At 53.5% G+C, this 21,763-nt stretch overlaps 6 protein-coding genes across 6 annotated transcripts; 4 read left to right on the top strand and 2 right to left on the bottom strand.

Annotated features, from left to right (window-relative positions):
- Nucleotides 1-272: 272 nt before the first annotated feature.
- Nucleotides 273-830, bottom strand: BDP55DRAFT_631766 (uncharacterized protein; the record flags this gene model as incomplete). The annotated part of the gene is made up of 1 exon (XM_060572323.1): nucleotides 273-830. One exon carries the CDS (start codon nucleotides 828-830, stop codon nucleotides 273-275), a length of 558 nt encoding a protein of 185 aa, XP_060430080.1.
- A 3,514-nt stretch (nucleotides 831-4,344) lies between these two features.
- On the top strand, nucleotides 4,345-4,983 carry BDP55DRAFT_728413 (uncharacterized protein; the record flags this gene model as incomplete). Its single annotated transcript, XM_060579434.1, has 1 exon — nucleotides 4,345-4,983. One exon carries the CDS (start codon nucleotides 4,345-4,347, stop codon nucleotides 4,981-4,983), a length of 639 nt encoding a protein of 212 aa, XP_060430081.1.
- Nucleotides 4,984-6,277: 1,294 nt separating this feature from the next.
- On the top strand, nucleotides 6,278-7,327 carry BDP55DRAFT_551481 (transcription factor; the record flags this gene model as incomplete). Its single annotated transcript, XM_060569114.1, has 1 exon — nucleotides 6,278-7,327. One exon carries the CDS (start codon nucleotides 6,278-6,280, stop codon nucleotides 7,325-7,327), a length of 1,050 nt encoding a protein of 349 aa, XP_060430082.1.
- Nucleotides 7,328-8,309: 982 nt separating this feature from the next.
- On the top strand, nucleotides 8,310-10,415 carry BDP55DRAFT_120346 (chromatin remodelling complex Rsc7/Swp82 subunit-domain-containing protein). The gene is made up of 2 exons (XM_060565449.1): nucleotides 8,310-9,693; nucleotides 9,747-10,415. Exons 1-2 carry the CDS (start codon nucleotides 8,459-8,461, stop codon nucleotides 10,219-10,221), a joined length of 1,710 nt encoding a protein of 569 aa, XP_060430083.1. The 5' UTR covers nucleotides 8,310-8,458; the 3' UTR covers nucleotides 10,222-10,415.
- A 2,140-nt stretch (nucleotides 10,416-12,555) lies between these two features.
- BDP55DRAFT_693734 (uncharacterized protein) lies at nucleotides 12,556-13,146 on the top strand (the record flags this gene model as incomplete). The annotated part of the gene is made up of 3 exons (XM_060577265.1): nucleotides 12,556-12,612; nucleotides 12,830-13,050; nucleotides 13,083-13,146. The coding sequence occupies 3 exons, from the start codon at nucleotides 12,556-12,558 to the stop codon at nucleotides 13,144-13,146; spliced, it is 342 nt and encodes a 113-aa protein (XP_060430084.1).
- Nucleotides 13,147-17,590: 4,444 nt separating this feature from the next.
- Nucleotides 17,591-17,862, bottom strand: BDP55DRAFT_663110 (uncharacterized protein; the record flags this gene model as incomplete). The annotated part of the gene is made up of 1 exon (XM_060574853.1): nucleotides 17,591-17,862. A coding segment is annotated over exon 1 (169 nt), but the record flags the coding sequence as incomplete, so codon positions are not given.
- Nucleotides 17,863-21,763: the final 3,901 nt, after the last annotated feature.

Below are 21,763 nucleotides of genomic sequence, written 5' to 3' on the forward strand. Positions count from 1 at the left end.
CTCCAAGGTCAGCCCCCCCCCCCCCCCTTTCACCAATGGGATGCCCCCGTTGCCGAGCGTCGGGGTCGTGGAATCTGTAGGTAAGCTGAGGCAGCAGGATACAGTAGCTACATCCCTACTGACGACAACGGCTGCGGGGTTTTCCGCAACGTGATTGATGGAGCATGGAGGGGGGAACGACGGCACGGGAGGAATGGGAGGATGCCTGGGGTTCGTCGGTTCGATGGGGGACGGAAGATCAGCGTCTGTCAGCGCGGGAGGGGGGTTTCTGCTTACTGCATGAGCTGGCCCGATAGCGAAGTCTTGATGGTGTAAGTGCTTTCTCTCCGGCGCGGGCGGGCGGGCGCATCCGGATCATGGTCTTGGATCTTTGTTTCTGAATGAAGGCTCAGAGAAGCCGTTTCTCCATTTCCAAAGGATCTCGCGTTCAGGGTGCAAGACTGGATGACTTCAAAGTTCAAACCTGCTTCGCGGATGCCCTTTGGTCCAAGCACCCGGCCGATTGAGTTGAAGTGCGAATAGTTGAGACGCTGGAGCATGCAGTCTTCTGCCCGAGAAAGAGGAGATGTTTCACTCCATCGACGCAGGTAGAGCTCGAATCGTTGGTGATTTGTCCGTGCTTGGCCTCGGTTCATGTTTTTCGTCCCCTCTCCCTCTCTCTCATGCAGCGCAATACTCTGCTGAAGAATATTCCTCAAGTTCTTGCCAGTCGGAATAGTCAATGGCTCGGGTTTTCTGCCATGCCATTGACTTTGACTTGGAGTCCCCGAAAGAACTCCAGATAGATGCAGGGGTTGAGAATCAGGTGTTGTTTCGTTCTCCCCCACCATCCTCAGCCAGCTCGGGATTGAATACTTCGCGGGCAACACGGCATGAACCGAGGCTGTTTAAGGCTCTTTTGCGAATCGAACCTCCCAAAATACCTTTGATAAACAGAAATGGGAGGCGCTTTCGAATGGTACCCCTGTATTAGTACTCAGGTACAGTTTCGATGAGCAGCGGAGCAGAGGCAGCGTTACCCTATCCGCTTGGAGAGCTCATCTAATTACCAATGGATAACACCGATCAAGTGAAGCTCAGTCCAGAATAAGTCAACCACTCGTCAAATCAGCTCGAAGAGCATCCCATTTCCCAGAATCCTTCATCCCATTCTTCCCCGTGGGGTCCAAGTGCCTCCATCCGGACCTCGTTGGTAGTCAGAGGGGGCATCCCGCGGTACTCATACGTCCGGAATCATCACGCTCGAACGGAGGTTGCTGTTGCAGAATACCCTGCAACTAACATCCTCACCATCCTCGCATGCAGGGACATACATCAACTCTCTTCCTCTGTTACTGACATTGACTTTCGGGATGCGGCCTCACCCCTTGATTTCACCAACACAGATATCGTCCTTATCATCAGGTCCCTTTCTCCCTCGCCCGGGGGACCATCCTGGAGAGAAAAGGCAGATCCTGCAGGCCGCTGTTGATGCAGTGGCCGTTTTGAAACGGCCGCGGATGCAGCGAATGAGGTGCGTGGGAGTGATCAATGCGCCTGGTGGATGATGAACAGAGTTTTGTGTTCTTTCAACGTTTTTCACCAAAACAGTCTGAATAGGTTTGTTTGAATCATTTATTTTACGCCAAGTTATTTAGACATCAGCTGAAGCGAGGGAGAAAAAGGAGGAGAAGGGTTCAGAGTGTGAAATCGGACGATGGGGATGATGGGCCCAACTCGCAGCATTCGCGGCTGAAAAAGCCACACCTTTTCCTCGTGTCGTTTCTGTTACTTTAAAACTGACCTTGATCTGTTGAGTCGTTAATTGTGCCCCGGCCCAACTTTGGCCAAGCTAAATCTTCGCATGATGTTACTGCCAAGTCAAGTCTCTTCTTTGTATGAATCGCGATAGGGATGGAAGGGCTGAGAACTTTTCAGAAATGGCTTTCGAACGTTGAACAATAGTGGTAGGATGAGATGGAACAAAGAGTCAGAGTCCAGACACGGCGGGCAAACAATGTGAGCGTTGACCCGAGGGTGAGATGTTTAATCAAGGGATTGTGATTTCTTTGTTCAACTAGGTAGAAACTAATCAATTGGCACCATCGCCCGTTCGATGCAACTTCAGATACTGAATCATCAGCTTGCAGAGTGAGTGAGAAAACCACTGAAAAGATGAGTGAGCAGGTTGGAGTGAGTGAGATCGCTCATGAGTGAGTGACTTGCAGCAGCGCAGCGCCTCACTAACACGATGGGATCCGCACCACCACACCACTACACCACACGAACGGGGGTGTGTCCAGGTGCAGAACTGCAGGTGGTGTTCCAGCTCCGCCCCGCGGGTCCTTCGCCTTTCCGCCATGGCGCCCGCGAACGAGCGAAGAAGGTTCTCAGCGTGTCCGTCCACCGGGGGTCCAGCTCGGCCCACGAGCACCACGCCGGCCTGCTGCTGGACTGTAAGGCGTCAGGGTTTTGGTGGCCGAGCGGATCTGGGAAGCTGATTGAGCGCCTAAGCTAAGCCGAGTTGAGGTAAGTTCCTCGTGGACCGTTGTGGTACATTGTTTGTTCTAAGTTGGGAGCCCACGCTTCGAGGTTCTCTTCTTTTCTCTCTGTCAAACTGTGGTCCAGTGCGACATTGCTGTGCAGTCCTCGACATGTCTCCAACGCAGATCAGCTAGGCAGAAAGCACTATGGCATCAGAGATTGACGCAAGTGCAAGTGGTCCTCATGTGTGATATCCATAGATAGACATGACACGATCTGGGGAAGACATTAGGCATACGCTTAGGACAACGTTCGGCCTTATTCGCTTCCTCGCAGTCGCAAAGAAAGCCGTCGCAAGAAACATGAACCGCCCCAAAAGTCTAGGTAAATCCCTAAACAGACACACCACACCCTTGACTCCCCGCGGTTGGTCGGGGGGCGGATCTGCTTCCCTGCTGCGGGAAACAGGGATGGTAGCACGACGGAAGCACACGGCCAATTATAGCCGCATCGCATGGCGCCGAGCGAACGATTCACAACCATGGTCCATGGTCCATGGTCCAACCCAACCTACGGATCCCCCTTGCCCGATGGACAGAAAGAGAAGTTGTAAGTTCTCAGTTGTAAGTGGCATCGCTGCGGCAGCGGGCAGCGCCTTATGGGGCACACTCACACGGCTACGGCTACTATTCCCAAACATTACCCTCTTTTTTTTTTTTTCTGTTTCTGCTTCTCTCTCCCCCACCCAGTCCCGTCCCATCCCTCACGCCCGCAGTTGGGCGATATGCACACTCCCAACCCATGAATCTTTGTGTGAGTGTGAGTGGGATGGATAGCCAAGGCTTCGAGGGATGCGGGCCACTCAGCGGTAGAGATGTCCTTTCTGCCTTGCAGTTGCTTCGCTTGCTTCGGCTCGTGCCCTCTCACACTGGACAAGGGTCTGATAGGATTCTTCCCCCTCCATGGCCATGCTTGTTTGCATGGAAGCTCTTGTGAAGCTCTCTCTTCTCAATGCCAAAAAGGTAGCCATTGTGTCTCGCAAGGGGAAAAGATCCAGAAACCATGTAATAAAGGGGACGTCTCATCCCTCCTTCTGTCATCCCTTTCCCCCCCATCCTCTGATCACCATTCCCCATCACCACACGGACTTTTATCTAGAGAGGGTCCCACGCACAGAGCTGTCTATTCTCGTCGCCGTCGTCGAACAAAAGCTCCGAGCGGAATCAACAGAACCAAAACACCATTCACCTCTACTTGCCCACAAACATTGGTGATGTCCTCGCTTGGGTGCAGTCGTCCGGAGCATCATTGACCATCCGCACAAACACCCCACACCACACACCCCTTCCGCCCACCTTACCCGTCACACTGGCACCACCGGAGGCCGGCGACGACGTACACTATCACGGCACCATCTTTTGCTACCTTCTCTCAACTTCTTTTCCCCCTCCCAGCTCAGCTACGACCTCGGATCTAGAAGGGGGAGGGACAGAAAGAGGTCGAGACCCGGGCGGGGACGTAACGGACTACGACTTGAACTACTGCGAGTTGTTCTAGTCCCGCTGTCAACAAACAAAACGCCCAATTCCTTCTCTGTCCGCAACGTCAACATAAGAAGACATGGCACCTGCCATCTCCGACATACTCAGACGAGAAGAAGCAAGAATACAAATAACTTTACAAGTAACAACAACAATAGCAACAGTAACAACATCCTCATCACATACAACATCACCGGCACAAACGACAGCAACATCAACACCGACGCCAATAGACGCAAGCAACGGTATCGGCGGCACACCAGGAAACATTGAATCCCCTTCCTCGGCAGGAACAACAACAGTCCTCATCATCGTTATCCTCTGCTGCGCATCCGCCATCATGTCGGCAACGCTCTTCTACATCTTTGACCGCAAAAAGAACGCCCAGTTCCGCGAGGCGTGTAAGCGGGACCCCTACCTCACGCGCAAAGAGTTCGCCCGCCGGCGCAAGCTCAGTGCCCTGGAGAGGCTCGAGGAGGAGGAGCTGCAGCGGAGCATCATGATTCGCAAGTCTCTTGCGAGTCGCGGGCCGTCGAGGAGTAATAGCTGCGAGGACGTGTTTGATCTCTCGTCGATGCAGGAGCAGCACCACCGCCGCCACAACCACCAGATGACGGAGATGAATATGCCGGAGCCACCGAGGGGCAGGCAGCAGATGAGGGAGCACCAGGAGGAATTACAATTACACCAAGGGCGGCAATTATCCGGGGAGTGGGCGCCGAGAGAGGGCAGAAGCAGGTCCGGGTCCGAGACTTCGAGTTCGGCTTCGTCTGCGCGGCGGGCTTATCCTGGGCCGGGGTGTTCCGGTGTGGATGCCGATGGTGCTGGAGCCCCGCTGACGCCGCAGTCGAGCGGGCCGGGGCCGAGCCGGTTGGTGCTGGACAAGGAGACTGCGCCGCCGCCGATTCACCCGATGGAGGAGATTACACGACCTTTACCGGCGGTGCCAAGAACTGATGGTCCTTCGCACTTTTCATAAAGACAGGTTCTGGAGTTGGAGTGTATGTTGACAAGATTTGAAGCCTGAGGGGCAGGGAGGGTTACCCCGTCGGTGTATTCTTGTACCTTCTTTTACCGTACTTTTCATTTGTATTGATACCCATGATCGAATATACGTCAAAACTTTTGACCCAATCGTTTTTCAATTGCCAATGAGGTGGTGAGAGAGCGGTGAATTACAAAGGAAAGTAGCAATTGACTTACACCGTGACACCTTCCTCGGCGGGCTGGAACATTCGAGTAGATGACAAAGACTGAAAATTCGAGGTCGACAGTGGGCCCACTTACGTGATGAGGTAAGCAGACGAGGTTGGCCCAAATAAGGTTGCCGAGTCCCTCGTACCTTCCGACCTTACTGCCTGCTGAGTCATCTTACCACCCATCTCCGAAAACTGCCTGCCTAAGGTCCTGTGGGGGTCAAAGTCCTCATCCGTAATACGAAACCTCAGCCTTGACTTCTCTCCCCTACAACCCACTTCACGTCACTCGCTCGCCGCACGAAAGATCGTCGTCTGCAATCCGCCGCAACGAAATCTCGAGAAATCGTCGCATCGACTTTCTCTAGAGCACCTTTGCGACCGTCGTATACAAGTCCTTCGAGCCGCGCGACCTTGGTACATTGCGCCGTATCTTCTCAAGTCTTTGTTCGCCACTTCCCACGTCTCGGACGCCTTCACTGGTAGAATCGGTCGGCTGGCAAACAAAGCCTTTCTCTCCCTCGACTCCTCTCCTCCTTCCCTCGCAAAATCGTCTTTCGCGACTTCCCGTCAAAGGACATTGTATTGGTGAGAGAGGATATTCCTGCCGAAAGTCAGGAAGTCATGGCTCACCTTTATCTCTCTGCATAGTTAGGGCATTCCCCGAGCGCTTTCGTCATTCTCCCGCTGAACGCCCACCCCGTTCATCAAGAAAACGCCGATCAAGCAGCCTGAGGATTCTCTATCTATATACATTCGCCTACTGCCTCGGCGTGGGATCGAGACCCTACCTCGGTTCCGAAGCAGCTTCTAGCATCGTCCTTTGAGACGATCGTTTATTGGGCGAAGTAGCCGTCGTCCAAAGAAAACACCGCCAAGCTGCATTCGCCGCTTTTCGTTCAGCTTCATACCGATCTTCTCTGGACAGCAAAACCCAGCGAACCGACAGAAGAAACCTACCAAGCAGTCGTCAACAAGCGAAAAGAACTCCGGCGGAGAAGAAAGGAGCTCAGACGTCGTCGCAAAGTCTTTGACGAAATCAACAACATCTACACTGCCAAGCCGTACAAGCCCAAGATGCTCGGCCCCAATGGAGCCGCGACAGACGAGAATGCCGAGGGCTTCAAGGATGACCTCAACTGCGTCGTGATGTGTCCCGACTGCAAGGAGTACCCTCCCAATCTGGTTGAGGAGTTCTCTTCTGGCGACATGGTGTGCGGTTCTTGCGGCCTCGTCGTTGGAGACAAGATTATCGACACCCGTTCCGAATGGCGTACATTCGCCAATGACGATCAGGGCAATGATGACCCCTCCCGTGTCGGTGACGCCGTCAACCCCTTGCTCAACGGCTCACAGCTCGAGACCACCATCGCTTTCGGCGATGGCAGAGACTCTAAGCAGCTTGCTCGTCTTCAGAACAAGTCCCAGAACGACAAGGCTAGCAAATCTCTGATGCAGGCGTATAAGGAGATTGGTGCCTTTTGCGACAGTATCAACCTTGGCAAGAACGTCTCTGATGCGGCCAAGCACATCTTCAAGTTGACGTACGACCATAATTTCATGAAGGGCAAGCCGCAGGAGGCCGTCATTGCAGGCTGTATTTTTATTGCCTGTCGTCAGACCGGCGTCGGCCGTACTTTCCGCGAGATCTTCCAGGTCACCCACGTGTCAAAGAAGGAAATTGGCAGGGTTTTCAAGCAGCTCGAGTCCTTCCTGCAGAAGATTAAGGAGGAGAACCCGCGTGGTGCCGGCTCTCTTTCCAACCTGGATGGCTACAAGGCCAGCGCGTCTACCAGTGCCGAGGATCTCTGCACTCGTTTCTGCTCCAACCTCAACTTCCGTAATGCGCAGAAGATTGAGAACGTCTCGCGCGCTCTTGCACGCAAGACATCGAGCGTCTCTGAATTGGCCGGTCGTTCGCCTTTGTCTGTCGCCGCCGCCTGTATCTACATGGCATCGCATCTCATGAAAGAATCGAGAACCTCCAAGGAGATTGCCTCGGTGGCAGGTGTTAGCGACGGCACCATCAAGACGGCCTATCGGTTCTTGTACCAGGCTCGCGACAGACTTATTGAGAAGGAGTGGGGCGCGGACAAGAAGGCAATCGATAATCTTCCGGTTAACTAGAAGATTTCTGGTAGCCCTCTCGACTGCTCAGTCACTGTTTATCCCCAGGGCGAGGCGGAAGGAATGGCCACTATCCAAATTGAGGCGAATGGTGCCGAAGAAAACGTTGCGTATCCGACTCCCAAGCAGGAGTAGGAGACGACGTCAAAGCATATACATTGGAGCCTCGTGCAGCCGGCTGCATTTATTGGTCGTCAGCCGCGACTGCAAAACATGAAATTTTCCGTGGGCGTTTAGGGGTGGTTTCCCTGTGCCTGCTATCTCAGTCCATCGATCGGTTCTAGTCACCTGGAATGGTGCAACCTCGAAGCTCTTGGAAGATTAGAGCTGGAGGTTCCGATTGCGACGAGACAGATTTGCTTTCTTGCTCGCTTGCGTGGTGAGGTTTGGGATGGGGATTCTAGAATTGTTAGGACTGGGGTGGCTTAATTGCATAATCATTGCGGATATTCCCAGATTGCTGCTTGGTTGCTTTTCTTACCAAGATGATTCATATCATAGACAGCACGAGTCACAACATGCTTTCACTCATGGCTTTGCACTAATCAATGATCTTGCATAAACTTGATATGCCCACGTCCAGAGATGTAAATGAGGCCAGAAAAAGAGTGATACCATAGGCGCACAGCTCAGCAAGGTGTGTTGAAGAATTTCGCAAGGTACCATGGTGAGCTTGTGTACAGTGTTTAAAGGCCGTGTGAAGTGTTATGTGCACCCAAGCTGACAGCCAATCAAAAGCCAGCTGTCCCCCCAATAACTTTTTCCCACCACAGGGAAACCTGAGCCTTGCCTCGCGTCGCGACTCCATCAACCAGCGTCGATTGACATTCATTCAGCCTTGCACTTCACCAGACCTGCGAATTGCGCCCACGAATTCCCATCTCGACTCCACCATTCGCCTCGTGTCCACGTGCGCACCTCACAATGTCCGGACGTCGTTCTCGGTCGGGCAGGGCTGCCGCCAAGCGCGCCTCTGCTGCGCTCCGTAAGTACAGCTCTTTCCTAATTATTGACATTCGGTCGCGACCTTTAGAGCTGCACAGTCCATGATTTGAATGTGTGGGTGGTCTGCAACACTTTTGAGATGTTTATTCTGCTCGGTGTCCTTTTGAGAGCTTGTTTAGATGTGGAATGCGAGCGCATGGCGCCTCAATGGTTTCCTCCTCGCCTCGCGTACCCCTCCATTCACAACAGCTACCCCTCGAACAAGTCGCTGTCACAGCAATAATCCTTGGGAGAAATCACAAGTGGAAGCATTTGGCTAACTGCATTCCGGTTGTAGAAAGCACGCCCCGGGCCTTTGAAGGTATCGACGATGACGAACCCGTCCCCGAAGCTGTCGAGTCCGAGCCCGAGCATGAGGCGCAACCCGAAGAAGACGAAGAGGACGAGGAGGAAGAAGAGGAAAAGGCAAACGAGTCAGGCGAGGAAGAGGAAGCTGCCGATGAAGATGGAGAAGAGGAAGAGGAAGAACAAGCAAATGACGAGGGAGAGGAATCCGAACCTTCAGCTAAAGAACCCACTCCCCCGACAGAGCCTGTGGTGCGTCGCAAGCGACTAGGACGGCCCCCGAAGAACAAGCCACCGGGCTGGGACAACATGATCACCGTCCCCGCATCCGAAGCCGACACTCCGCGACGTAGAGGTCGTGGAGGTTGGCGCGGCCGCGGCGGACGCCGACCTGCACCTGGACAGGCACCCCCTAAGCTCAAGCAGGTGATTGACAAGGAGGGCACAGAAGTCGATATTGTCGACGACGAGTGCGTGCTCCCTGAAGATGCGGAAGGCGAGACAAAGGTCGACAAGCTCGGTAACCTCCAGGGCGGCCGTCAGTACCGTTGCAGAACGTTCACCGTCAAGGATCGCGGCGAGCGGCAGTACATGTTGTCGACGGAGCCCGCCCGTTGCGTCGGTTTCCGCGACAGTTACTTGTTCTTCAACAAGCACCCGAAGCTGTACAAGATCATCGTGAGCGACGACGAGAAGATGGACATGATTGAGCGGAATATCATTCCCCACTCATACAAGGGCCGTGCGATAGGTATCGTCACGGCGCGATCCGTCTTTGTCGAGTTCGGCGCGAGGATCATTGTGGGAGGTCGGAATATCGTGGACGACTACCGTGTGGCTGACATGCGTGCCTCTGGCATCATCGAGGGACATATTGCGGACCCTTCCGACATCTTCAACCCTAACGAGCCGTACAACTCGAATCAGTATGTTGCGTGGTTCGGTGCCAGTGCCGTGTACCATACCAACCAAACACCTGCTGCTTCGGATCCTCTTGCTGGTTTGACAGAGGTCAAGAAGAAGAGGGTCAACGTGAACGACACGAACTGGCAACTGGAGCACGCTCGTGCTGCTAGGTGGGTTTCATCTCCTTCAATCGTCAATGTGTCACAGACTAACAAACCTTTAGCGAGTTCAACAGTCGTCTCAACGCCATCCGCATGGCAACACTGCGGAACGGCGCTTACGATATTCACACCAACCTGATGCAGAAGCCAGTCAACACGCAGCCGACCCGCGCTCGCGTCGAGAGAGTCACTCCCGGCGACACAAGCGACGCAAACAGCGCATTCCCCACGGTCCCCTCAGCCGTGCAGCGCAACTTCAACGTCGTCGATATCGTCTACGAAATACCGCGCGCGGGCGTCCAATCCGCCGGAAAGCGACCCGCCGAGGTGCCCGATTTCCTGAAGCCCTTCAACGGCATCCTGGCCATCGGCGATGACCTCAAGGCTCTCCTGCCGCCGGAATGCCGCGAATCCCTCGAGAGGCATCAGGACCAGCAGCGGGAGTTTGAGTCGCGCTTCGGCGACGAGAAGGACAAGATGGGGCGGGGTAATCTGCAGATCGACAAGGCGATTGTGCCGCAGGGCAAGCACTCTTAGAAGGAGTTGATTGCGATCCCCAGCTTCTATCCCATGCCCGACGGTCGCTTTGAATTGCGGATGGGTAAGCGCGAGTGCAGCTTTTGCGGCGGTAATGTGAGGGTGTGCGGTCACGGGAGGGAGAGGAGGGCTGTGTTTCATACGCGGCACCTTGGTGCGGCTAAGAAGGCGGTCAAGGTCGAAGCTGCTGTCGCTGCTCGGAAGATGGTCAAGTCGGAGTCGTCGAGTTCTCAGGGCAAGATGCTGATTGGACCTTCTTCCCTTTCGAAGGTGATGAGCTCGGATGCGGAGTCTCCCAAGAAGGCCACGAGGGGTGCGTTGGCGTTGGCCCGGGGCGTAAAGCGGTCTTCGGATGGACTTGGTGAGGGTGAGGGTGTGGGGAAGAGGGTTAAGATCCGGTCTGACATATTCCGCGGTGGCATCTGAAGTCGGAGAAGAGGAAGGGGAGGGCGTAGATTGATTGATGGAAGTTGCTCCGATTTGTTTTTCTATTCCGGGGAGGGTTTCTCCTCGTTGGCCTGGCGTTTTTGGGGGGTGTTTGGTGGTGGAACGGTTTCAAGGGGGGACCACCACTACCTAGGAGACTGTGGAAAACTATTACTGTTGATGTTAATACTGCGTTCTTTCTGCTAGGTGGGCTTTGCTCGTTGAGCAGAGAGAAGGCGGCATATCTTGGAGCATATCTGGGGGACGCCCCTGAGATGAGAACTGCTTTAGTATGGGGAGATGTGGAAGGGGAGGAAGGGGGGGAAGTGGGAGAGCTATATGTAGGACTAGCATGATTCATGAATGGCTCATTAAGGATTCCAAAGCAATCTTGTCTTTCTTTTTATATGAGTATGTGAGGTGTGAGATGATGCTAGGGGCGTCTGGACTCGCCTGGTGTCGGAAATGAGGTTCGAGAGATGTGCAGAAGAGACAGGCCGAGGTGTTGAGTCCGTTCCTGGAAGTCATTGATTCCTCTGGCTTGATGTAGATGATGTAGATGATGAGCCTTGGGGCAAGGACTTCATTGTGTCTACCTGGTTTCTTGCGTCTCTTTCAACACCTTTGTCAGAAAGGAGAGGGCTGGGCTGGTCTCAAGGCCATAGAAATACATCACCCATCGTGAGAATTTGCGTTATCGTCCGGCATAGAGCATCCTTTGGACCTCGCATGATTCTCGTGATCTCCGGGCACCTGCAGGCACTAATCGGAGAAGTCCAAGGTTTTGGTTGCCGCATAGCTCTTTACATCGATAATCGCTTATAACCTTGGGAGATCCAGGAGTCCTAACGCGTTTTCACTTCTCGTCACGTATTCGTTAGATCGTATGCTCGAATACGGAGCAGGCAGCGCTAAAGGATAGACACAGTGGCTTCTCATCTAGTAGATCTTATTTATCTATACACTTTTTAAAGAATAGGGAATTGGTAACTCCCGCCAGCCGTCTCTAATTAAAAATTGACCCGATATCTAACTTCCTAGCCTAGCTATAGTACTATACCTATTTACTAGGCGAGCTATAAGAGGCGCTAGGGCCGGTATATTTAAATAGGCTCATCGTTATTAAGAGACAATGGCTATTACCTTTAAATCTATAAAAGGAGTAGTGTAGGCGTAAAATATTATATAACTACAGCCATTTAATAAAAAGTATAGCCCGGTATATAACTATCTCGATCTTAAATACCGTCTCGGCTTATGATCCTTGATTTGCCCTATCTGTCTCGTTCTATTATCTTCTTTACTTAAATAAGGTATACTAAACAGTCTCTCATTATAAATACTTGGTACCCGTCCCGTATTCGTGCATGCGTGGGACGAATACGGCACAAAAGGTGAAGCGGCACTAAGACCGCTGAATTAAAGTGGCTTGAGAAGTCCTGGTTTTGTGTGTGGAGGAAACTATTGAGGACCATCTTGGCTAGAAGCTTGCTCGCTCGTTCCAGTCTCCCCGTGTTGCCAATCATGACTATCACCCCTTCCCGCCGACTGCCTGCGAATGTCTGATAACCCTTCTATATAGGTCTATGGCGTTCTTTATAAGGTTGCTCGCTTGCAGTGAGCTGGCTTGGGCGATCCAGTCCTCCCTGTTCTCAGATCCAAATCACTTTGGGATCTCACCCTTGCCGTTCTGTCAGAGGTCTTTCAAGAGCTAGGAGTCCCCTTCAGAGAGCTCAGTACCCCTCTTTCCTGACTTCGAATGGTGACTGTCGTTCTCCGTATCTCTCAGTTCTGAGGGTTCGACATTCAGGCTTAGGCAGGCTCCTGTCTTTGATCGCCATGGGCAAAGGGGCCTTCGATTGGACCTTGGTCATCAGGTCCATTGAGCCCCTCAGCATGCTCTGTAAAATGCATTGGCCTTTCTTCTCCCGTCACATCCCCTTTCTCTCCGTCCTCACACTGAAAGTATCCGTCCGCACAATCTTCCCACCAAAGTCTTTCTGGTCCAGTGGCATCTCCTGGCTGCTGAGATTTCTCGCCCTCGGGACCTTTGATTCCAGCTCATCCAGGCCGGCATGTTCTCCAAGAACTCCCTCATGTCCTCTCTCAGGCGCAAGTCCAGGACCTGGATCCCAAGATTGAGCTTATGCCGTATGATTTCCATACCGAACAACCTGTAAAGGGCGCGAGGGCGTATTATCTCCACTCTGTACTGCACGACTGGACGAACGAGATCTGCGAGAGTATTCTTGGGCAGGTCAAGGCTACGATGAGGCCTGGTTATGATAGGCTCTTGATCAACGAGAACGTGATACCTTCCTGGGGCGCAGATTGGCAGGTTACGGGGCTCGATATGGTCATGATGACTGTTTTTGCGTCGAGGGAGAGGACGGAGGAGCAGTGGTATCAGTTGCTGGAGGGGCTGCTGCGTTGAGGATCGTCAAGATCTGGTCCAGGGGTGAGGGGTCTGAGTCGCTTATTGAGTGTGAGTTGGCATGAAGATGGTAAAGTGTCAGGTTAGAGAATTCAAGGGGTGAGAACCTCTATATAAAGCAGTCTGTAACGAACCAGCCAAGGTTCCCCAAGACAACCTATTGTCCTGACCCTTCTTGTGTGATGGATTGAATGCCTTGACCTTTCGTTGCATCGTTCCCTTGAGATGTTATTTGAATACAAGCACAGAACACTATAAAGAAAATCTTTACACCACGTTCCTAACGCCCGCCCATCTCCCGCCCCGTATTCGTCACATCATCCTCACGAATACGGTACAAGCAGGAACGGATACTGTGAGATAGAACTCACGATTCCTAGCTATTTAAGGATCCATAGGTTGACGAGTTTAAAAACAGGAGACCGATCGACTGTCAACTCCATCACAACCACCAATAGAGCAGGACATCGACTTGATTCTCGGCGGCTGACGGATCGGACTCATTCCCGCAGTTGACTTGTTCGTCAGGAAGAGCTTAGATACTTTGGGCTTCGATATATATTCATCAGGATGACCTAGGTTAAGATAACGCAGGAGACCGGTCACCCGTTGGGGTCTCTTGCCTTTTCTTGAGTTTTACATACAGCCCTCTCTCGATAGGTACGCATAGCTCCCTAGTTTCTTTGAACCCCGTCCTTTTGATTGAGCTCACTTCTAGATATTTGCTTCCCAGCAAGAAGGAAAACAAGGCCGGGCATTCGTCACCTGGTGTGAAGCATCGTGGCCCATCATTATGCCAACCTGAGTCATACATGAAGGACACTCATCAGGAAACCTCGCAACTCAATGCTTGAATCCACGTGACACTGAGAGATCGCAGAATAGTGTCTAGGCCGTCTTCCAAAGCATACTCAGAAGCAGATCATGGCCCGGCGATTCCCAACCGAGGCGGACGACAAGTCAAAAGCAAAAACAAACTCGAAGATTGTGGCTACATCACATCTCCCAGCTCCTGAAGCGACATAAATCAACCTCACAACTTCACCGCCCCCAAACATCCCTCCAAGCAACCTTTCTCAAACCCGCTCACATGCAAAACACAAAAGGCAAGACCAAATCCATTTGCTTTCACCACTCAAACCCACAGACGTCATGAAAACCCAAACCTTCCGTGCGCCTCAAAGTCCCTTGCTAAACCCTTCTTCACCCTCTCTCCAATCCTCATCCTCATATCAAATTCTCCGACGACTTGCCCATAGCTTCATCAAGCTTTTCCCACGATACCTACCACATCTCTGGGTCGTCTCTAACAGGATAGGGCGGCGGCGGGCGGCGACGACGACTCGGGCCGTCACCACAGACATTCAAAAAACCTCCCGGCATCACGTCAAAGCCACAATCAAACCACATACACGAACACCACAGGCCCCATCCGACCCAACAACCCGAAAATAAAAAATACCTACCACTTACACAACCACAGGCTCACAGAATCCCGTCTGAAGAAAGGGCATACATGTATGCACCAAAGCGAAGATCACAGCAGAGACAGGGCCTAAACGACACACACCACCCTGTTATCTCGCCTCTTCACCCTCAACAACCCACCAAGCAAGCCAATGACATCAAACAAGGTTTCGAAAAAGCTTATCGTAGCCTTGTCCATTCTCCCGTCCGTGAGTTCGTTTGTCCCCTGGGAACATGACATCACTTTGCTCACTGCTCATGCCTCACATTTCTCTTACTATCTCCTCTCTCGTCTTACGGCATCAAGGGACCAACGAGGTTTAGGTCCGTGTCAACGGGGGAACTTGGAGCGGAACAGATCAAGTGCGACAACCAAGAAGTTCAATTCCTGAACACAAGGGTAGGAATTTATCTAGAGTAAGGAGTGCGTGATCAAATACCGCCCGTCAGAGCAAAAGATCAAGTGCAGGCAAGCCATCCGTTCTGCAGTCCGCACGTCACTGAGGTCAAGACATCAATGAGCTCCCGTAATAGATCTCCAGACAATGCATTGCAGTAGATGCGCTTCTGCTTCTGCTTTGTTCTACGGTAAGGCAGGGGCAAGCAAGCGGCCTGGACTCTACCGTCTTGCGCTCCATGACACTCTGCAGAAAAATGCCATGATCGAGAACAAGCTCGAGCCCCCAGTAGCTAGTGTCCGTCGCCAAGGCAAACAACAACCCGACGCACTCGATGTCTGCGCCACCCAGACGAAGCCTCCCATCGCAAACGCCTGACTGCCTTCTCTACGGAATCAATCCAACCGAGAAACGCGGGAGGAAAGCATACGCCGCTGTTAGTCACCCACGAATATGACCTGGCCTGTCTCGCAGAGATCATAGACCGTGGTCGGGATATTGGTGAGACCACCCTCCCCACGGGTTAGTCACCCACCCTTCCCTCCTCCCTCTAAGGCCCGTCCGACCGCAGAAACGTGACCGGACGTCAACCCAGCCCAACGGCACGATCCGGCGTAGTAAGTGGTGGTGGCATAATGAGAGGGCGGGATGCCACACCACAGGCCGCCATGTTCAAGCCACCCACCAAGTCCCAAGTCAGCCAACGCCAAACCACAAAACACCCACCCAGAACGCACGAGACACAAAGCCACCCAAAATAAAACCCACCCTTCCGTCCACTGCGTCTGCGTGCGTCCAGCGATGCGTGAGTGTGCTGCTTGACGTGTGTGCAAGCAAGATCACGCGCCTTGAAAGCTCGCCTGGCTCGGCGCTGACCACCGCTGCAGGACGCGGCGCAGAAGGGGGCAAGGGCAGGGCAGGGTAGGGCAAAAGGATCACCTAGTGAGTGAGTCGGCAGTCGAGCCCAAGAAACTACCATTAGCTGTAGCCTGGTAACTGGTTGACGTCTCACTCTCTGGGGAAAAGAAAGACACGTTTGGCTTAGTAGAAGTGTTTGCCTGCGATTACCGAGACAAGCGTGTCCCCAAAGAGCAAAGGCGCGACAAGTGTCGGCCCTCACTGGCTTGGATGAATGTACCGAACGAGAGTACTGGCATCAAAAGACTGTAGGCAGACAGACATATGCGTCTAGGATGCGCCATGCCCTTCTCACCGCTCGCAAAAGCCGCTACCTATTACCAGCAGGTCCCAGCGAGGTTAAGATGCATGTGCCGTCTACCGCTATCCGCCCGAATCGCGAATCCAAGGGGAGCATAGATGCGGTACGGCCTTGTCGGCAGGGACGAACGCCACGCGCATAGCCGTTTTGCGTCTGGCGCAATGTGTTCAAAAACGAAGCGTGGCTGACAATCTATCGACTAGTGGGCAACTTTCCCTTCCCTTTCCTTTTTCGACGGGAGGCAAACAAGAATGCGGGATGGACGATGCGCAAGTTCACGATGACTATAATGAACTCTCGGAGCCAGGTCGTCAGATCACTAACTGGTCAACGGCGGCCCGTTCGGATACGCTGGGTGGGAGTCACAAACTCCCAGATCCAGTCCGGGGGTGGACAATGCAATATCGAGCCCAGTGCATTTTCGCCTCGAGGCAGCAGACAATCACCCTATTGAACGCGCACGCCTCGTCTCGACGGGATGTGTAGTAAGCGCTTGAGTGATACTGGCAGGCGAACGGATTAACATGACGGTGATGACGACTGGGCGTTCGCGCGTCTGGGCGGGGTGTGAGATGCAAGGTCAGGATCGCAGGCAAGGAAATGGAAGACGGAGCGGAACGGCTGAACTGCCTGCGGCACAGAGGCGTGAGAATCATCCCGTTGGTGAGCGGGCGCGCGATATTGTCCGGATGCTTGTCAAGACGTCCGCCAGAATGGCTTGCCGTCTCCATGTATGTGGCCGTGGAAGAAGGTGAGTTAGGTAGGTACTCACCTAGTTCCGAATATCAACCATTCGCAGCCTACAAAGTCACAGACACTTCTTCCAAGACAGACAGCCAGAAATAGGTAAGGGACCGCGCGACTCTTCTCCGTCCATCACTACCTACTGCTTTCTTGCGCTCAAAGGCGAGGTACTACTGCAAGCACTCTAACAAGTGCTCTATCAAGCGCGTCTTCCCTGGGCCCTGGGGGCCACTACCTCCGAGACGAGGCTTGAGACCGAGCCTACTATCCATTCATCGGCTGGGGGGCCTTCCTCCAGCGGCTGGGAAAGCCTTTGTCGAAAAGGTTCCTCGTGTCGTCGTGTCGGTCAAATGTATAAACCCCATATGGCGTAGGCAGGCCGTGGTTGGGTGAACTGTACTAGCAGATCCAACTCCAGAAACGAGCGGCGGGAATTTGGGGGTCCACGCAGCCAGCCCGTCGACGTAGACGGTAGTGTAGATCACGGCGGGCGTTGAATAACACCAAACGTGCATCTTCTAGCACTTTATCGATTGACTCTGGAAGCCTTGGGTGATCCTCCGTGACTCCTTTGCCTGCACTTCTTAGTCGTTGCGCTTCCCTGCCACTTCATCCACCTCTCAGCAACAATGTATCCGTATGCATGTGTTTGTGTGTGTGTGTGTGTTGGGGGGGGGGACACGGGGGATGGAGGACGAGCCGATTCGGGGGGTGGTTTCTTTGACGGCGGATAGTGAGGGTAATTGATCACGGGCTGGGCTGTGAGGGTGGCGACTAGCACTACGTCAAGAGGTTGCACCAACACATCGATGAGTCTGTGATGGAGATGGGTGGTGAATGGTGATGCGTTTCTCGCTGAACGCCTGCTGGTCCCGATTGAGAGTGGTTGTGCGGAGCAAAGGCGGGCGGCTTGGGGCCGATAGCTCCTCCCGGGACCCGTACATGACATGCTTCGACTCCCCCCTCGAGGGCCATCTGTTTGGATCCTCCGTCCCAGGCGCCGTCGCGGCGTTCATCCATCGTGGGATCGCTTGCAGATTGGCCACAGCCATCCCATCCGTGACTGGGCTCAGTGGGCTGCAACGCTGGCGGCTTCACACACACACACACACACGCACAGAATCGCGGCATTTTCTCGAATATCTCCACTGGGACAGCGGTGCACGCTGTCCGCTCCACCGGTTTCCAGATACCCGGCCAGTCAACGGTCGCCAATCGTCGCTAACAATGCATTTCTAAGCAGTCGACCTTGTCTTTCAACGCCAAGAGCTGTGATGTTCTGCGGCAGGGGGGAGAGGTTGGTAGTCCAAGGGGGCGTCGAAGTTTGAAGACTTAGATGGCAACCCAAAGTCTCGTAGTTCCAGGTTCGTCTGCGGGGTTTGCGAGGAGAAAGGTTACGAGTCGTTCGACTATCCGTCAAGTTGAGCGGTTTCTTTGCTATGCGACTTTCTACCTAGGCACCTAGGTACCTGGGTCACGATGTTCAAACTTACGTTGCCCTCGGCACTGCCGCAGTCTGAAGACCAGTTCTTGCCACGGCCAGTTCACAGGCCGGGCAACAATCGCTTGACATGCACTGCCGCCGATGTACACAGTGAGATGTGTTCAAAGTCTTGCAATTAGTATAGACCAAACTATGGGCGCGAAGAGGCTGGCGGCAAAACTCCCCAGCTACGGCGAGGCGCGTTCCAGATGTCGATACCCGTGGGCATCTAGCAGTACAACATACCCACACCGCCTGGAGCTGGCTTAGATGGGTATGTTTTGTAGTCGGTAAGACATGGTGACATTAGTAAATGGGCTCTGGCTAATAGGGAGCACTCGTGAGAGGTCCCGAGGATAGATGCGTCTGGCGACGCGGAACCGTCGGCCATCGGGTGCCAGGTAGCCGTGCGTCATATGCAGAGGAGGTAGCAGACATGCCGCTGCGGTGCTGGCTTGGTACCTAGACCGTCGAATCATACAGTTACGCCAGGTCCGCCCGTTCGTACTGGGCGGCTGGGAAAGCATGCGAGACTCGGGCAAAGCAGTCAGTGGTTTTGGTGCTAAATCAATGTGACAGCAAACTGACGAGGTGCCGGGGAAGACTTGAGAGACGGCGCAGTTCATTTCTCTTGGACTCGGGACTCAGGAGCCTGGATGAGGGCGAGAACGCGGGCGATGGCAGGCATCGGAGACTTCATGACAGAGTAGACGTTGCGCCCGGCAGACCTCGTCATTGGACGTGGTCAAAGCCGCAGCGGACCACAGGCCCTTCTTCGGCGTTCTTTGGGTAGATCTGGTCGAGAAGCGGATAAACGTGAGAAGATCGCTCGAAGACCATGACGACTTGAACCATGATCAGCCCACAGAGTCCGAAAATTGTTACAACGGCCTGGGAGCCTGACGTTGTACCCTGAAAAATTCTAGTCGACGTGCATTTCTAGCAAAGCCTAGCGGAAAGTCTGGACAAGTTTGACATCGCCGACTGACGACGTCCTGAAACGGAAAGGGCTGTCCCTGATTCAACTTGGTCAAATCCTGACAATCTGGAGACTTTGATGCTGTCGTCTGTCACTCTGTCAAGCATCGGGTGGGGGCCTCCCTAAAGCCATCTCCGCGTCGGGGTGCCATCGGCAACTGCGGTTGCCTTGTCCTTGGTGTACAACGATATTGGAATGCACACATACGGATACGTAGAGATCAGGAGTCTTCATCGTCTGTACGAATCCAGAGTACGTGGTATCGCGACGGGTCCTGACCGCGAGGGGCATCTGATCGGGTTGGATTCTGGAGCTCTCGCCATGTCCAGCCCGGGTTCCCCTCGAACCTAGTTGCGGTGAAGGTGCCCAAATGCCCCATTCTGCAGGTAATCCTGTAAAGGCTGGCTTGTGCCCTCTTAAAAAAGAGGGGACCCATCGAGAAACCAGGACAAAACTGCAAAAATAGTCCCAGAAAGAAAAAAGGACGAATCGATAGCTTTTCGGCTGGCCCAGGTCAAGCATCCACATGATGGGTCCCTCGTGCCCTGCCACCCGCTAGAGACGGATGGTGGAGTTGGACCCTTGGACAGGCACGACAGGTACGAAAAGTTTGGAGAAAGACCACTTTAGCCTTTGCGTGTTCTCAGCGTCTGTGGGCCATCGAGAAATTTCGGCGCGGTTGGTTGTTGGCACAGAGTGTTGGTGTGATGAAATCCCACCCGATCTTCGGGCCTGGAACCTAGTGACACCAAACAAGTCATGACTACTCGATGGAGACTGGGTGACTGGTTCCCTGATACACCATTCTGACTCTATGGTGCTTTGTCTTTCCACCAGATGACCGCTCATAGCGGATGAGTTGTCAAATCGACTGCCTGTAGAGTTCGGCGTGGAGTCTGAACCCTCCTTGGTCGTAAACCAAAGGGAGACCGACTGTCATTCCGCGTGAGACTCGGTTTTCAGGGTCCAAGGCAAAACCCCTAGTATCTCATAGCGTTGTGGTCAGTTGTCGGCGTGGTTGATAGCCCGAGATATTCATAGAACAGGCGGCGGTGCAAGGGGAGTCTTTAATTGGGTGTCATCATCCGCATGTCAGTAACGGCCAGCCGCCCGCCAAACCCGGAGAATAGAATCAGCTTGGGCCTGGCAATGGCAGACCTGGTGCTGGCGCGCACGTTGTGGCCTGTTGACGGCAAGACCGCGATGCGGATGAGGGACCGGACTCAGCTGGGTGAGTCGACCACCTTCTGAATACTGTCGACGTACGGAGTACAGAGTACTGTAGAAGCACATCTCTGATCGCCAGCGCCTTCCCCTTGTTAAAGCCTCTCCGTCAGGTGGCTGAGCCTGAGAATTTCTCGTTGTATCACGTCCTGCATGTTGATGGGGTCTGGAGATTCTTTGCCAGCGTGCCAGAATGCCCCCCCAGGGTTGCAAACTTGCGGCGGTCCACGCGTGTGGTTAACACGAGGCACCGCCCTAGACACCCTGTTCGAGGGGGCACCGCTAAGCCGAAAGAACCATGATGGAATGGGGATGCACTGTGTCTCTGGCAAGCAGCACCCCGGGGCGTGCAGATGCGTAGAGCCGGGTCTACCGGTCGGTCTTGAGCTGGTGATAATGAAGGCGTCTGATAGGCCGAATGTCTGACCGGCCGCACTCCGAGCGAAGTACTCCGTACACCGAGTCTCAAAAGATTGAGCCAACATTTTGCTCCTCGAGCAGTGGGTCAGCTTCACCCTGACTCGCTATGAAGTGCAACAATGCGAATCCCGCCCAACTTCCAAGTTCTCATCTATTATAGACTGGCTCGCGGAAATAGAGCGCCTTTGAAAGATGATGAAAGTTGAACCACTGGTACCGAAAACATGATAAATCATGGTTGAGGGTTTCTCGCCGTCAACCTATAGCATCGGCCTCAGAAACGTGGTGTTAACTTCCGCGATGTTATGTACGGAGTACGGAGTAATAGGGATCGAGGCACAACATCCCAGCGTCTCGAGAGGGACCTTTCTCCATTGATACAACGGTGAGCGCCGTTTGAACGCAGGGCTGGAAATTCGTCGACGATGTACGGAGTAGCGCATGGCTGGTCATGCAGACCGCCTAGGAGTTTGTGAGGTTGTCCAATCAGAGGATCCAGATTTGAATTCTCCAAGCCATGCAGCCTGCTCATATCCGGGGGATTGGCATTGTCTCCAGCGGCAACCAGGCGCAGGGGCTGGGGAGGTTTTCTCATTTCCAAGTCGATGCCTTGATGCCTCGCCAGGTTGTGATTGCTGATATCTTGCTTCTGTCACCTGTGCGGTGCGAAATAGTGATGCCTGGTCCATGGCTCCATGCAATTTAGAACACAGGTCTCACTTGCGAGTCCGGCGTGCGTTGCCTTGCT

This window comes from Colletotrichum godetiae (genome assembly GCF_030913485.1).
Source record: "Colletotrichum godetiae strain CBS 193.32 chromosome Unknown BDP55scaffold_19, whole genome shotgun sequence".
Lineage (NCBI taxonomy): Eukaryota > Fungi > Ascomycota > Sordariomycetes > Glomerellales > Glomerellaceae > Colletotrichum > Colletotrichum godetiae.

Bases quoted from the DNA above. Each gene is read 5' to 3' on its own strand.
- BDP55DRAFT_120346 (XM_060565449.1), top strand. From the start codon at position 8,459: ATGCGAGCGCATGGCGCCTCAATGGTTTCCTCCTCGCCTCGCGTACCC. The intron at 9,694-9,746 runs GTGGGTTTCATC...ACAAACCTTTAG, and splicing joins GAGCACGCTCGTGCTGCTAG to CGAGTTCAACAGTCGTCTCA.